Source organism: Fusarium oxysporum, chromosome IX, assembly GCF_013085055.1.
Source record: "Fusarium oxysporum Fo47 chromosome IX, complete sequence".
Taxonomy (NCBI): domain Eukaryota; kingdom Fungi; phylum Ascomycota; class Sordariomycetes; order Hypocreales; family Nectriaceae; genus Fusarium; species Fusarium oxysporum.
In genome coordinates this window covers 429,486-446,293 of record NC_072848.1, presented here as the reverse complement: position 1 = coordinate 446,293, position 16,808 = coordinate 429,486, and the positions used below count along the sequence as shown (strand labels likewise).

The window sequence follows — 16,808 nt, the reverse complement described above, 5'->3', positions numbered from 1 at the left end:
GAAGAACTCATCGTATTGCGCTATGATTCTATTACCCGGTTGTCGATGGCCTGATACTCGTGTCATTCGCTCGCTCGTGACTACTACATGCTACAATGGCATTGGACTAAGTTAAAGGCTAGCTTAGATCTTCAGAGTGATATCACACCAGAACTCCATACGGATGCCCTTCAGATTAGTGAAGTCAAGATCCCTCGCCTGCAATCCACCGGCACCAATCGATAGCTCCCATTCAGTCAAAGGGCTTTGTCTTGTATAATCCAGATTTTGCCCGTACTCTCCATCGCAGATGATCGACCGATCTTTAACACTGTACTCAAAAAGAAGGGCACGAGCATCTCCGACAAACGCATTGAAAGGAGCTGCACCGTCCTTTCTTCCAGGGAGATTAATGTCATAAAACCTCCCCGAGGTCTTTAGGAAGAGTCGAATACCAGCACCCTCGCCTGTCGCGTCAGAATCCGGAGCTACAGAGGCCCCTTCAAGATAGCATCTGTTCATAAGGGTGTTAGTAAATATGCCGAGCTCCTGCTAGTTCTACAAGCTTACCGCGCTTTAGAAACCCGAATGCGAGAGAAGCCTGCAAACATGGCGTCCTTTGGATCCAACGAAACAAAGACAGACTCATTCTTGAGCAACTTGTCTCTCAAGCTCGAAGTGTTGACAGCATCACCGCAAGTCAAGATACTGAACCTTCGCTGCTGCACCATGACTCGTGATCCGAAGGCCGCGACATTACCTTGGAACCTAGCAGCGTCTTCCAGATAATCAAGCACCGGCTTGACAGGTGAAATGTTAACAGGCGGTTTATCAGTCAACGCATGAAACATGTAAGCTTCCGAATACATGTAAAAATCAAGAAAGACAAGTGATCTAATGGAAAGAAGACGATCAAACATGGCTCTCTTCAGGAGATCCAGCACAGCACCTTGTTGCTCCGTGGCCTTGGCAGATAAAGTCAGACGTTGCTTCTCCTTATGTTGAAGTTTGACTTTCAAGAGAATGATCGCCAGCTCATTGCCTCGCTGACATAAATTCTCTTGAGTCTGTAGGTACGTCTTGCCATTGATGACCAGCGTTCGCAGAGCAAAGAAATACTCCTCTTTTGCTGGGAACTCAATGGTTGCCACTGTCTTCTCGATCTGGTCAACCTTTTCCTTGAAGATGTCCCACAAAGCGGTAGCATTGTAGATATCCAAGCTCATATCGGGGCGCTGGATGGCAGTTTTCTCCTGGAGTGTTTGAGATGCGTTGAGAGCTGTGACTACAGCCTGGATCGTTTCGGCAAGCTTTTTCAGCTTTTCCAAAATTGGCTTGAGCTTTTTGTATATCTCTTTAATCCTCTCGATAACGTCCTTGATGGTTTCTATGATCTTGGCAATCTTATCGGCAGCTTCCACAGCCTTTCCTGCTGCAGCAGGAATCATAGGAGCTGCAAGACCACCAGACGCCACAGTTGCAGTAATCGCCCCAATAGTGCTAATGCACGCCGAGAATACAGCTTTAGCTGCTTCAATCTTCTTCTTCGTGCACCAATCTTCAAGACCCTTGCTGAACTCCCGCTGAAGAGGAGCCAAGTCTGTGTTGTTCTGATTATACCGGTTGAATGCAACTTCTCTGGCTGATTGTGCTGAAGAGTAGGCTTTCTGAGCAAGATCCTCGAGAAATGCGTACTCTGACATGGCGTCTTCGCTCTTTGCGATGAGGTTCACAGTCTGTCCAAGAACAGCGGCTGAAGTTCGCTCCTGTGCCGCAAAATTCTGGAATGCCTGCTCAAAGGCTGTACTAGCTGCCAGTCGCGATTCGAGAACTTGTCTGCTTGCGTAAATGTTAACAGAAGGCACATTGAAGACCTTTCGTTCCTGCGAGAGAACGAGACTGTTTCGCAGAGAACACGCATGTATGTTCAAGGCGGCACTGCTCTCATGAGCACTCAAATTGCAAACCCAATTAAGAATCTCCAACGCAAGCTTGGGATTGATCTTGATGATTGTGGCGGCGACAAGAAATTGGTACATAGCGAGCCTGGGTAAATTGTCGTTGTTTTCGATGAAGTTGCCAGTTTCCAAGGTTCCGTCACTCTTGATCCTGTTCAAGTAATTTGCTGTCGTCATGTCCAGAGCAGTTGAGTCATGGTCAATGAAAAGAAACTTCGTGCCATCCCAGTTGACAGTGATACCCCAGCTTTCGGGGGCAATGGACAGTGGAAGCTTTATGATGGAACCGTCACCGAACTCAAGGCGCGCGGTGAAGCCCTCTTTGAGCTCGTATGTGTAGAATTCGAGCTGGCAGTCTTCTGAGAAGTGCATATGGAGGGCTTGACTGGCATTCTGACACTCGACCTTGCGAGCAAAGACTTGCAGGCCAAAGGGTTTCTCCGAGTCTTTATACCCAATGACCAGACCTTCAGTAAGATTAATAGTGTCGCAGTAGAGAACCAGTCTTCGAAGATCCTCTTTAGTGTGAGTTTGAACATAGACTTGTGCTTCGTTAAAGACCTCGGCTAGCTGGACGAACGGCCGACGAATATAGACCTGTAGTTATGAGAATGGCTCAGAAGAGCATTGAATGATGAGAAAACTCACAGTTCGAGGAAGCTCATCGAGGTAAAAGGACTCAGACAAATCCTTGGCTAGTTGTTTCTCACCGAGAGTGAAAGTGTTGTGCAGGTAATCAGCTGCGAGTTGAAAATCCATGTTGACTCAACTGTTGACGTAGTTCAGGGCGAAAGGAGAAATAAAGATAGATATCAGAAGAGGACCAAATAAGATCACTGCAATGAATTGAGGCAATGGGGATCTATTAGATGGAGTTCCTCCAAGATGTCGCTGCCGGATTATTGAAGTGTTTGATACCTTGATAGCTTTTCATATCAAGGGCTTCTTCTGATGGGGAACTTATCTCCGCGCTTACCACGTACCATAGCTAGCTTGCCATTCACAACGGGAAAAGGGCTTCCGGAGAGTCTTGTCCCTAATGAGGTCGCAAATTCAATAGCGCGGCCGACTAACTGGTAGAAGCCAATTGAGTCATCAAATAAGTGCGAAGAACGCCTGACAGTTGCATGGACTATTGCCTCGCCTCAGGGTGCAAGAAAACTTCATACCTTGAAGCAAGGTATCAAAAATAACTAGTCTAAGGTCCACTAAACTTACACTAAATTTACCTAGGTCTTTCTGTCATCCAAGATAGAGGCCCTAAGTTATCTTGCCTCCCCTAGCCTCGGTTGGAACAGCTATCAACCAGTCGCACTGCGCTAAGCCGTTTCTTCTGAACAGGCGGGGCTGTGCTCTGGTTCAGCTCGACACTTGTGACCTTGGCGACGTTCAGGGCACCTCAACGTCCACGAATACTTTCCCAAGTGAACGAGAAGCAGGAGTCTCGACCATAAGAAATCAATACTTGAAGTTCCGGCGACGCCGAGCTGAACACGTACCCTTGAAGAAGTGATGACGAACGTTACTCTTCAGCTCGCCACTTGCTAAACCTCTGGTATTGCTTACCATCCTCACATAAACAGACCTCCCATAGTCCCTAAATACCCGCTGTTGCCACGAAGTATTTATAGGTGTTTGGCAGGAAGTTTATGGTCTCCAGTAAGCTACCAAGCAATACATTCTTCCCCCAATTGAGCTTTCTCATCCTCATATCGACTAAGCACCTCTTACCTTGTTCTCCTTGTTGTACCAAATCTTTCACCATGACTGCCGTAGTCGCGATCAATCCGAATCAAATCTTTGAAGATTTCACCAACGGAACTAAAGCATTCATCAGAGAGGCCCCAGTCGTCTTTAAGGCCACTACTGAACAGAAGCCTGCCCCGGCTTTCGTCCTCAATGATGTGATGTTTATAGGGCTTCAGTCCTATGTCAAGTCTGCTTTAAAGATACCCAAGACAGACGAACTATTCAAGGCGACTTATCCGTTTGAAGGCCTCAACCTTTGGATCCAAACTCAGCCGGAATATGATGTCAGTGACATTCACTTATGGCAACCGTATTGGAAATGCTGACATGACGACCAGCAACTATACAAGAGCCTTATACCCATCCATGAGCACTGTGAGACCTTCCTTAAAGATGGAATCAATCCTATGATCGGTCTTGGTAAGTGCTCACACCACGAAGAACCTTTGGATTATAGCTAACAGCCCGATTTTCAAATAAAGCTCATGCTATTGCTAACTATGCTGGGAACGCAACGGTATTTCTCGAGGAGCTGAAAAAGCAGATGGATATAATCTGTGATAAGAAGATACCTACTCGAAGCGATGAAGCAATGGAAGCAAAGATGAACGCGAAAGAGATTCTCACAGCTTTGCAAGAAGAAGCTCAAGAAACTAATCAGAAACTAATGAAGATTACCGAGGCGATAGGCTTGGTGCGTACATGTCGAGTGTCCTTCCAGTAAAGTATTGCCATCAGGCTCTTACTAACAATTCGGCTTTAGTTCAAATCACAGACGGAAAGCGACGCAGCAGCGCTGAAAATCCTGAAACCTATACTTGATGAGAAATTTAGTGAAAAACACCTCGACAGCCCCATGACAAAGCATATGGAGGAGACGCGCGAATGTATCCGGAATTTGATCAAGAACCAACAACAGACAGTAATGAGCCAGGAGTATCTGAACAGCTACAAGTGGCTATGTATGCTTTCCGTCATTTCCTTCTAATTGTAGAGCTCCTACTGACAGTCAACCTGCAGGGGATTTCCCTGGCGTGGGAGGCCTTCTTCTTCCCTGGGCTTCTGAAGATATGAAGGAAGCTCTGCGAAACTACGTAGCCAAATATGACAAGTATAAGATAATGGTAGCCCAGGGCGATCAAGAGAGAGCTCATCTTCTGAAGTCAATCGGTGAGTTATTGGTCTGATGACATCGACCAGAGCTGACCTCTTTCATAAAGATACCGCCAGAGGACTGATCGAGAATATCGATGGTGTCATGAATCACCTTGACGAGGCAAAAAAGTCCTTAGACAATATCTTCGGTTGGTTTTTTCAATTAGCTCCTGGAATATGACTTGGCTAACTTGGTTTTAGATGGCATGGTAATGATGAATATGTCATGTTCCACCCTTCGAAAAAAGCTCGAGAGTATTGACGGGAATGTAAAGACCGAAGCGCACGGGTCTTCCATAAGCAAGCTTTACATCAGCATGGCCGTGACATCGTGGAACAACGTGAGTAAAGGATTGCAAAAACATCGAATGCCACAACCTCAGGCTGACTAGGATGGATTATAGGTGCTTGAAGTCGCACGCTCGTTCGCGAAGCACGGCATCATTGAGGAAGCGACCGACACCAACACCCCTACGCGCAGAGGTCAAGCAGTCATCCTCGCAGCTTCTTACGGCGGACAAACTGTCACGGATCTGGCCAAGATGCAGCTCAACTACAGTACCAAGATCGTCATCTCTACCAAAGACCTCATCTTTCCTCCAGGCACGCTGAAAGGTAAACCAAAGGCACTTAGTATTCTGTACCGATTTGGTGACGACCCTGACTCTTGGCGCACCTTTACCTGTGATACTGGTACTGAGCAGGTTCACACACTTACTGCAGACAACAGCCACGGATCAGAGGTTGCCGTGAACTTCAGGAAAGATAAATCAAGTCGATATAAGATCCATGCAATCGTTTATGGCCTGCGTCAAATCACCGACAAGGAAGTTTTGAACCAAGTAGCGAGTTCAGCTGAGATAGCTGGAGCATTATTGGTCAACAATGCAAGCTTTTGCGTGAACTCAAGCAATGACCCATGGCTTGGCAAGCTCAAGACAGCAGCTATTTTCTATACAGTGGATGGAGTACTTGCATGCGCATCTGGGATCGAGGGAGGAGCTATTGTTTTCTAGTTCATAAGAGAGTTTAGGCCTCTACCATCTATAACAACTCTATTCGTTCGGAAGCTTCTTGGTTGTTAACTCAACGCCCTGACCACGTACATTCAATATCATTTGTCCATTATCAATCGCAGTGGAGTCCATCACTCGTCCACATGCCAGTCATCCATCAAGCCTCTATCTTTCATCTGCTTCAGAAACCTCTTGATTTTGTATTCGCCGCCAAGTCGAAACCTTCCTCTCGCTGGGAGTCCGACACTCATCGTGACAGCGGTAATGACGATCTGGGCGCCATGGCCTCCATATTCTCTGGCAAGCTCCTGAAGTTTCTGTTCATTACCAGGTGTAGTTCTGATTCTGGTGAACTTGGTGACTATAAACTCCTTCGGCTCCTTATTCTTCGACATTGCAAACTTTGGGCTGTTGTTGGCTTATTTGTATCTGTACAGAGATTGATTGAGGTCTGATGCGATCGTAAATTTGGTTGATAAGATTGGAATCGTGAACAGCGGAAGAACAGTGCCTTTTATACCTGGAGCCGGATTCTTGTGTAGAGCTTCACTATGGTTACCACCATAACTGGCAGTGATTCCCGTGCAAGAGCTGTTTTCATCACGAAATCACGCACGCTGACAGTCACACACTCGTATGCCTCAAACCATGCTATTCTGATAAGCAGTGGCCAGTGGTCATATGTGAGCTTTTTCAGTCGCTTTGCGGATCAATGAAAATGGTTTGCCATGTTACTTCACACGTTATCGAGGAACAGTTAGATAAAAGTGACCTCTTATTTCGGTGATAAAGGTCAATTATGAAAGTAGTCGAAGTGAAGCCGGGGCTTTTTTCCTTATTGCTGCACATCCGTCTCTCCACGATGAGCAACGATTAGAGGGGCTAGGATCCGACTTTACTCCAACTTCCAATTTGTCATTAACCCCACCTTTTCCATCCCGCCCTTAATGGTGTGCAAACTATGTCTGCCTGGTCTCATTTCTGCAGTGGAGAATGTAATTGTGATTTGATCATCTGTAATAAAGAAACTGGCTCCATGAGGTTTAACTTCCTTCTCAAGCTTATCGAGCTTCTCCTTGTTACCTGATGTATTGTTGATCCTTGCGAAATCAGGTCTCGGTTTCTAGCTAGTTGTCGTTGTTTGTGTTGAGTCCTCTCATTGTAGCGTTATGGGTGCATATAGTTTGGTTGTAGCTTTGTGGTAGTTCAGTGCTCTGTGTTTTCATGGTAGAATGGGTTTATTTGATGAATGAACCTGCCGAAAGACCAGTGCCCAGTGTAACTATACATACCAGCCCCGTCACCTGCGCCGAGAGCTTCAGCTTGATCATTGAACTTAACCCACAGCGATTCTCACGGACCTGCCGCGATTCACTCAGCATGTGAAGGTCAGTGTCATCAGAGTCAGATAATGAACTGATTCCAAGTCCGTCAGCTTCAAGAGCAGTGAGTCCATGTGAACCGCTTGTGTTGAGCTTTTCGCAGTCGGTCACTTTCACACAAAAAGAGGATGCTTTGGGCATAATCCCTTTTGCTCAGAATCTTGTTGTGAAATTCACGTTCAAAATATGCAATAAAGTGACTTCGAGGTTAAAAATATCCTGGGCTATCATTGTGAAGAAAGGCCCCTCACGTCTTGGACAAAAAGAACTGTTACAGTGTCATGGAACCCCCGTGGCTTTATTTACCAAATCTTGTATAGACTGGGTATTTAGAGGCCAAGTTATGAGTCGGGCCCAGAGCAAGCATTCACCTTCGTCTTAACCTCCTCTCTTATCCCCGTAGCCTCCGGCTTCATCACTTAGTGAGATTGTTTCCAGCTCTCTCCAACTCCACTATTGACCACCAGATCCACCACGTCTGTCATGGAACCAAAGGAATTAAATCGAATTCGGTATTTCAATTGAAGGATGGCTCCCCCGTCGTGTAGTTCATAGTCCCAGTCATCTTGGCTAAGCTGTTTGAGCTTTGGTAGTTCCGCTTCCGGGTTCATGGCATGACGAACCGACATTCACTGGCAGAACAGAAAGCTCTGATACAGAGACCAGCACATGTCCCTGATCAGAGGACATGTCAGTTTGGCGAGGGTGAGAATGACTTGGAGGGAAATGTCCAGCCTTTCACGTCTTCCCTGGTGGACTGCTGAGATCTATAACAAACTGATAGATGCGATTAACGGTGAATGAACTTATTACTGTGAATAGGAAACGCTTTAGTCAAGTGTGACGCCATCCCTCAACCTGGTTGCCACCGCCAAGCTTTTGCAGAATCGAAATGATGAGCTTAAGCTATATAGAATAACTAAATAAATGCCTTATAACTAATAATACCCACAACCGTTTACGTAATATGGTTAAGAAAAAATAATTCCAATATTTCAATTGAGTCCTAAATTAGTACTTCTTAACGCACCGTGTAGATAATAAAATCTGCAACTATAATAGCTATTGATGGTTTACCTAGAATATAAATATCCAGTTGGAGTTCTCGGGGACTTGCACAGGGAAAAAATCCACAGCCTTCAGGGATACATACATGCATCTGACAGAGAAGAGATTACGAGCGAGCAAATGAGATCTATAAAATAAACAGAAACGAAGCTATACCATCTGATGAAGAGACTTACCAGGAATTTCCAAAGCAGATCCGCATAAGAGGAGCATTCGGGATACTAAATGGCCATATGAGTATGATGTGAAAAGACATGTCTGGGTGCTTCTGCTGGGATTAGTAACAAGGCTAATGGAATGCACTTATTGCTTGCATAATGGCATTTAATTAGCTACCTGAGCACACAAAGAACCTGTCCTTTAAGCATTCTTAACCCAGGATAATTCCTGTCTACCAATGGTCTAGTGTCTTGACACCTGTCCTTCTGAACATGATAGATTCTTGACGACTAGTAAAGTTTTGACCTTCCAATCCTCCCACAAGCCATCCTTTTCCATCTGCGCTCGAAAGTTCTTCAGCGAATATTCACCTCTGCTCTGAAAGTAATCCTTTCGGGACCGACCGTAATCTCGATCCCCTTTCCTTTCCACTGTGAGGCGAGTTTCTCGACCTTTTCCTGGTTGCCGGCAGTGTTATCCGTTCGGGTGAAAACACTGGTCTCTGACGGCTTGGGCATTTTGAGGATGTTTTGGATTATATTCTTGAATGGTATTTGTACTTGGTAAATTGATGAAGTTTAGTGCTGTGGTGATCGATCTGTGTGTTGCAAGGTTTCAAATTGATGCTCTTCGGTAGCAGGGTAAACGTGCACCTATATACTTGGGTCTAGAGACCTGTTTCATTCAGCTCGGTCACTGATCATAGACAGCGACTACTCAGTGACTCGTTCTCATAGGCGGTGACTACTCGGTGACTCGTTCTCATAGACAGTGAATACTTAGTGACTAGTTCTCATAGACAGTGATTAGGGGCGAGTTACGATTCGGTCACTGAACACCTGTAGCACTTGTCTGATCAGAGGACATGCCAAAGAAAAGCAATGGGAGAATGATCCAGGAGGGCTTGAGCAGCTTGTTACTTCTCCCACTAGCAATACGATAGTGAGCCTTCAATTCAGTGCAAGAGACTTTGGAAGAATGATTCACAAGAAACAATGTCATATCCTTGAATCAATATTAACCATGATACTGAAAAGGTCTCAAGCTGCGCCTTAAACACATTCCCATAGACAGCATCTGTTATTAATAATTATAGAAATTGATATAATAAAAACAATAGATAATTAAACAGAATTAATATCGTAATTAGTTTTAATAGCTTCTTTTAAAAGCTAAGTTAAAACTATTTAAATAAATTCCAAATTTAGAATTAATTATTTTTTTAATATCTTCTTTTAATATAAAAGATAAATGTATTATATATAATAATAATATTATTAATCTCTTTTAAGTTTATATTTTTTATTAACCGAGAGGCTGGAGTGCTCGTGAAACCACTGTCGCTGGCCAGTGCTTCCAAGATCGCTGATATATAAGCTTTTAGACTCCGTTGTTAAATCTATGTATCCTATACGCTGAAAGGGGCCGAGAATGAAGTCTCTTGGGGTAGCGGAATGAGCCTTGAGATCCCATATATTTACTCATCTACGTTCTGCTGCAACAGCGAGCATACTTCCGTTGGAGCAAATAGCCCTGTGATCAGCCCTGCCGCCAAAAGGAGGCCACTCACGAAAATTCCTATAGCTAAGAGGTGGGATGTCTGATGGAATGTCGTGTTGTAGAATCCCCGTCGTGATTCCCCACACGAGCCCGGGGTGAGTCTTTAAAGCCGTCAGAAGAGTTCGCATGTTGGCTGCCAGCTTTAGGCCCACAACTTTACTCGGGCTTTATATACTCTTATAACCAGCGTACGAGAAACCAGACATGTTGGATAGTTTGTTGAAGCTATTTTGATAGGTTGGATACGAAGTCTCTGTGCTACCCGTCCTTGCATCGTTGCAGACTTGAGTCGGATGTGTTATTTGCAGTTGAGACTTGTGGCCGAGAGCATGAATTAGCACAGAGAGCTTGGAAATATATATCACCTCTGTATAATCTAATAATCTGATCGCATATATTGCTAGACCACGATAAAATCGTCGTTTGCAGGATCATCCGCCTGAATATTTTGAATTTAAATGTTATTTTGTTGCGTAGGCGCATCTACGATTTTCTTAAGCTCCGGCCGAAATTATTCTTTTCGAGGAATAAATAATAGACGATGCTCATACCTGAGATATAAAGAATAACATAATGACCAATTTTTAGTTAGTTAAAGGGGAAAGAATTACAGCGAGGATAGGTCGGAAAGAATTCAACTGAGGGGTACACGGCTGAGAATCCATATTAGGCATTATCTTGCGAATTCTGTGAAACATCTGGGTGCCTGAAAGACAACCTTGCAGCAGCCACATGTACCACCCCTCGTCGATGCTTGATTGGGCAATATGTCACATTATTTAACAATCAAAGTAACCCTTTTGGCGCGGTCCCCTTGGTATAACAGGCGCTGGAACCCCGCAAAGATGACTACATGTGCGACGGCACTCGTATTCTTCAAAAGCCTCACTCTTTCCTCCCACAAAGACTACAATTTCGGCCCAAGTTCACACTCCAAACCTTTAACTCTAGTTCTGAGATGGTTTCGGTGTTGCGCTAGTTTTCTGTCTAACCTTATCAGACTCTCGTCTCATTTCTCACACAGCAGCACGTTAGCTTGGTGCGATCTTACTACGACGATACCAAGGAAGATAGTATTTCTCACCAAGAGCAGGGGGTATGGACGGAAATAAAGAGACTGCGGAGATGGAGCTTTGCTATTCGACATTGAGCCAAGCTAATAGCCAAGGTCAGTATATGCTTGGAAGTTCAAACGACTACTACTGCCGCAGCCCCGGGCATCTCCGAGGATTACTGATGATCAGTTACTAGTTAAAGAGCCCAATGGACGATTTGCACCTGGTACAGGTGGCTCCGGCTGGCAAAGTAAAGATCTCTGCACAGCATGCCAATCCGTCAATCTTAACCAGTTATGTTCGAATGGCACTCTATATGACACTGAAGTGTCGCTACATATCTCTAAGACTTCCACATGCCCTTTGTGTCGTTTCCTCATATCACAATGGCGGCATGGGGACATACCCGTTGGGTCCGAGGACGCGGAAACAATAAAGCTTAGCCGCTGCGATATCAATGGAATCGATCAAGTTTGTATACTGCACGAGGATCAATTCGAATACATCTTAAAGATAACCGATAATGAGCTGCTTAAAGAAGCAGGCGAAATTAGGCAGTATCGACAAATAGATCCCAGTCATGTTGATTATCACATGATCAGGAAGTGGATTGCCCATTGTTGCCGAACTCATGGTAAATCGTGTCAGATGCTTACAGCAAATCCACTGCGGATAGCAAAATTCAGGCTACTGGACTGCAAGACCAAGACTGTGATGGAGATTACAGATTTTGTTGAATATGTTGCACTCAGCTATGTATGGGGTTCTTCATCTAATGTCCCAGAAGGGCATCTACACGTCCTGTCTAAAGCCGTGATCAGAGACGCCATGCATGTCGCAATTCAGCTCGGATTTCGATATTTATGGGTTGATCAACTCTGTATTGATCAAACAAACACTGAAGACATGAGCCGCCAGTTAGGTCAAATGAATACTATCTGTACGTTCTCGAAGACGACATGAAAATAAGATTTGGACAAGGAGCTAACAGAGTATTAGATAACCAAGCAAGTGTCACCATAATAGCTGCCGCAGGAAATAGTTCGTCATATGGTTTACCCGGTGTCGGGCAGCGTCCTCGCACGATTCCAAATAAGTTCACCCTGGACGGAACGACATGGAAATACAAGACCATACCGTTTAGCAATCACGTGGGCGCCTCAAAATGGTCGACCAGGGGTTGGACATACCAGGAAGCAGTGTTCTCTCGCAGGTGCGTCATCTTTGCTGATGACCAGGTCTTCTACCAATGTGGATGCATGGCCTGTGCTGAGGAATTGATACAAGATTTTGCAAACTGCGAATGTGTAGTTTTCCCCATCTTTGAGCGTATAACCTACGAAGACTCAGATGTAGGGATATATTTGCCAAGGAGTTGGAGGTTCATGACAAACTTGGAGGCATACTCCAAGCGTGATCTTACATACGACTCCGACGTGTTGAGGGCAATGGAGGGCGTGTTCGGCTTCTATGCCCAGCTGGAACCATCAGTGGAACAATGCTGGGGTCTGCCACTACGATGGGTTGGTTGCGAACTCTCGAGCCTGGATGAGCATAATATTTACCGTATTGCAAGATCGAAGCATGATGATGTCGTGGGTGCTCTTCTCTGGGCGATGCTATGGGAGCCAGCGTGGAGTGAAATCCACATTCTAAAGACTGGTTTTGCCAAGAGGAACGGTTTTCCAACATGGTCATGGTCTGGCTGGAAAGTCGGAGTGAGATGGAACTTCCTGGAGAACGTCGAGCATCTGGAAAAGAGCTTCACAGCGCCTCTGTTTGTGGAAACAACAACGGGAGGACTTGTACAACTCAACAACGCGCTTGCCCGGTTGCTCACTTCCGGCCAATCCTACGCGGCTTTGGGTTTGACCTACATCTTGAGAATCACGACCGAGGTTTTCGATGTGCCTTTCATAAAATGCACGCCCTACAGACCCACGACAACCTGGGAAAAGAGCGACTCGTTTCCCACCAGACGCAGAGGCCAGCACTGGGTCACAAAGGAGGATTACCCCCACGAAGGCATATGGACTCATTTCGTTGTTCAAAAGAGCATCGGGGCGTCTGAGAGAGGACTAGTTTGGTCTTTGGATCTTACACATGGCGGGGCGGCCACTAGTTCCGACCTTGCTTCCGGCGCCGACACCATCAACCTCAATCCCATGACACTCCGATGTATTGTCATCAGTTACGATTGCGGGATGATTGTGCAATGTAGCAATGGCATCTCTAAGCGAGTCGGGTTGTTGCGCTTCGAAGGGGAGTTTTTCGAGAATGGTCGAGTAAGTACTGACGAATACGGCCACCACGATGAGAGCGTAATATGGCCATGGACCAACTCCGTACAGAGCGAAGATCTTAGAGACCACTTTCCAGGTGTTGAACGGACTGTACGTCTAGGCTAGCAAGGAGTTGCTGGCGTTCTCAATTCCTGCAGCAATAGCACCCGACTGTGAGTTTTGTGCACGTCAGTCGCACCATCTGATTGGAGAAGCATTTTCGGGTTTGAGATTAATTAGACTTTGACTAACGTAGTCCCTTGGGCCAACTGAAGGTCGATCACTCCAGTTGATGCGGGGCAGCTACTGAGCTAACCCCCAATGATACTGCAGGACATATTTAGAACCCGTCTTGGCAAAAAAGCTTAGCATCGACTAAGCGTCGAGAGCATGGACCAAGGCATTGGGTGCGGGAATTGACAGGATCAGGAAATAGACCATTACGCGTCACACGGGTCTTACCGCCAGACTAGTTGCATGCGGCTTAAATATATCTCGAATTAGATTGGCTGCTCCGTAACTCGATGATGGGCTAGATGTGACACTGGCTTTGCAATGGCCGTTATCGTTTGCTGAAGATGTGTACCCTGGCATATGTGCATGACGGGGGTTATCCTCCGTTAGGTTGGTCTGGACTATGTTAGACTTGTTTTCTGGCATGGCGCTAAATGATGTGCCACGCGTCAGGTATCACCAGCTATCCTTAACTACCTTGATGATGAACACGACAAATGAGCTGTCTAAACGATGTAGTGTACATAGCCTCTAGTTTTGAATAAGAAAAGTGTTAGATTGAAGAACATGTTCGTCGACAGTGACTGCCTTAATTATTCTACATGTTTCATAGAAGTTTATAAAACTACCAACCGCCCCGTTTAATAAATCAACCCGATGTTGTACAAAAGTATAAAAGATAGAGATACACCCATTTATGCAGCTTCCCTTGGGTATCCTAACTGCCGATACTTTATCGCTACACTGGCGACGTCATTTGCATTCAGTAAATCAATCCCCTCTTGCATAAGTATTTTCCACACGTAGTCCCTATAGGATATCGGCCAATCAGGTAATCCCCATAATCTTGACTTCAAGTTTCGTTGCTTTGCAATTCGAAGCTGGTTCCGTAGAGTTTCCATCTGCTGAGTGCTGAAGCCCGTCCGAACACTGCCAATGGCTTTGTTGAAAGGGGCCGAGGCGGTATAGAATTCATCTTCCAATTCATAGGGACCGTAAAACCCGTTGCTTTGACTGAACCCTGTTTCAGTGAGCAAATGTAAGGGAGCGTCAAGAAAAGCATCGTGGCGCTGCTGCCATTCCTCAAGGTCGGTGCCAATGTTTATGTCGCGCCGTTTAATAATGTTTCCTGTGCCCACTATGGTTATGGGTCCAGGCCAGAATGTCTGATTTGTCGCCATTGTTTTGTCGTGTCGAGATAGGTATCTCATATCACGCAATGGCCCTAGCTGCTGAAGAACCAAGGGCCAAGCCTTGACTGGGTCGTCCTTCACATCGATGAACAGTATCAATGTTTTATCCGGCTCTGTGGCAAAGACACCACAGGCTTGGGCGGTGGGATTGAAGATTTGGTACGGCGCTGGCCGGTTCATTGAGTTCAAGATCTGTAAAAGCGGGTCGATATAAAGTGATCGTAGTGTCCGACTTGAGGAAAGTGATCGTTTGTCATGACCGACTAGAAGGTCTTCTCCGTCTGGACTAAGCCATACATCTGCTTCAACGCTCGCGCAGCCTACAGCGAGCGCTGAAAAGAGAGGATGAGGTCTCCAATAATCGTTGTGAGAGTGACACATTACTGGAGAGACAAGGCGCGATAATTCCGTGCTCCATACCGCTGCATTGTATGTTGAATTTCCAAGTCTGTAAAATCGGTCGTAAAACGTAAACAGTGTCGTCTCATATGTATATAGGGCGTTTGACAGGTAGACGGGAAATATTAAGAAAAGAGGCGCTCTATCTCAACCGTTAGCCGTTGTAGGTATATTTTCGCTACAATGAGTATGAATCGATACAACGTACATGATTATGATTGTACAAAAGACGGCGGCAGGCCAAAATCCGGCGCGCTTTTGCCGTGCTCTTGATATGTGTTGTTTCTGTTGTGGCAGACAGCGTTCAACTTGGCACAAATCGCCATCTCTCTGTGAGGGAAGTAGCCTATATTCGCCGAGCCCGGCTAGACGTTTAACATAGAAGTAAGACGAATACTTCATGGTATGTTGTCTTTGACGTGTATTACCAGTGACAGGTGCAGCGCTAGTATGAAAATAACGGGAGAAATTGACCAGGATAACATTGGGGAAGAGCAGGAATAGTTTCTCCTCTCCTTCTCATCGAACTTTTCAAGAGGCGCTTTGGGTCCAAGGTTATTCCCAAGCTGGACCGTCCATTGTTCTGGCGGAGCAAAGATCGCGAGCAATTCATCCCAGTTAGCCAGTAGATCAGATGTTTCACAAGTGACAGGACCCTTTCTCCTGATGACGCGTCCTCACTTTTCGCCGCCAACGTTGTGACCAGAATTTGTGGCTGCTCTTTAGTGCTAGCTGAGGGTAACTAAAGAACATGGCGCTGTTTAGACTAAAAGTATGCGGTTGGTCTAGCGGCGGAGGCCCTTGTGGAGCACCAAGTTCACCAGGTGGACGCGCGTAGCCTGAGCGGGCCAGGCTCAACTTGGTGTGGGTAAACCTCAGTTGTGATCCTATAGAGGTGCTCTGACGAAGAGTCAGTCAGCGAATTTGCTTCGTTGGAAGCTTCCGTGACTCAACGGAGCTTGACGCACCATCACAAGACATTTCTTCGTTCCCCTACTTCTGCTACCGCACGCGCTAAGCTACAAGTAGCAAAGCGAAGGAGAGACGTTTGGACAGCAAGATCCCGCGTGATTGAGTATCGTATGCTCATTATCTGTGTGAGCAGCCTAAAATGTAACCTTATGGCCAGCAATCAGCTAGGTAGCTGCATCATTAAGGGGCTTCACGGAAAGTTTCAAGACGTCTCCCTCCTGCTTAAGGTAGCTTGCCTTATACGCTGCAAGAAACTATTTTAGTCAACGTTGGAGTCTCTCTTCGGATTTATGATTACCTCTCAATACATCTGTCTCCATGGGCTGTTATCGGTGTGCACAGTAGCCAGGCCGCGTTTCTCAAGAGTTACCAGTTCTCCACTCGTCATGACTTGTCGCTCGCTCTTGCGTCCACTGAAAGCCCCTGCTCTCTCCACAATGCACAGTTCATGCCAAGCTTTTATGCCAAGACGGGTTCTACAGGCATTAGCGTAGCTTTACCAGAGGCGGTTACGTAGACTGCGCCACCAGCGAATTTTCGGGCGCGGGGGGAGCGAATATGGAATTCGTTTCACCAGGCCTTCGAAAGGGCGATCTGATCATATTCCCCCACTGTATATAAGCTAACTTGATAGAGTTAACGTTGGC

The 16,808-nt window shown here is 45.9% G+C and overlaps 4 protein-coding genes across 4 annotated transcripts; 2 read left to right on the top strand and 2 right to left on the bottom strand.

The window, feature by feature from the left end:
• Positions 1-123: 123 nt before the first annotated feature.
• On the bottom strand, positions 124-2,696 carry FOBCDRAFT_144708 (uncharacterized protein; the record flags this gene model as incomplete). The annotated part of the gene is made up of 3 exons (XM_054706770.1): positions 124-493; positions 550-2,534; positions 2,586-2,696. 3 exons carry the CDS (start codon positions 2,694-2,696, stop codon positions 124-126), a joined length of 2,466 nt encoding a protein of 821 aa, XP_054562745.1.
• A 1,004-nt stretch (positions 2,697-3,700) lies between these two features.
• FOBCDRAFT_252686 (uncharacterized protein) lies at positions 3,701-5,857 on the top strand (the record flags this gene model as incomplete). Its single annotated transcript, XM_059611005.1, has 8 exons — positions 3,701-3,970; positions 4,025-4,106; positions 4,316-4,380; positions 4,450-4,648; positions 4,707-4,856; positions 4,907-4,990; positions 5,043-5,182; positions 5,246-5,857. 8 exons carry the CDS (start codon positions 3,701-3,703, stop codon positions 5,855-5,857), a joined length of 1,602 nt encoding a protein of 533 aa, XP_059465747.1.
• A 6,389-nt stretch (positions 5,858-12,246) lies between these two features.
• On the top strand, positions 12,247-13,610 carry FOBCDRAFT_144483 (uncharacterized protein; the record flags this gene model as incomplete). Its single annotated transcript, XM_059608186.1, has 4 exons — positions 12,247-12,294; positions 12,482-12,604; positions 12,740-13,366; positions 13,485-13,610. The coding sequence occupies 4 exons, from the start codon at positions 12,247-12,249 to the stop codon at positions 13,608-13,610; spliced, it is 924 nt and encodes a 307-aa protein (XP_059465746.1).
• A 682-nt stretch (positions 13,611-14,292) lies between these two features.
• FOBCDRAFT_243197 (uncharacterized protein) lies at positions 14,293-15,591 on the bottom strand (the record flags this gene model as incomplete). The annotated part of the gene is made up of 2 exons (XM_031189426.3): positions 14,293-15,238; positions 15,398-15,591. The coding sequence occupies 2 exons, from the start codon at positions 15,589-15,591 to the stop codon at positions 14,293-14,295; spliced, it is 1,140 nt and encodes a 379-aa protein (XP_031033411.3).
• Between the last annotated feature and the right edge of the window lie 1,217 nt (positions 15,592-16,808).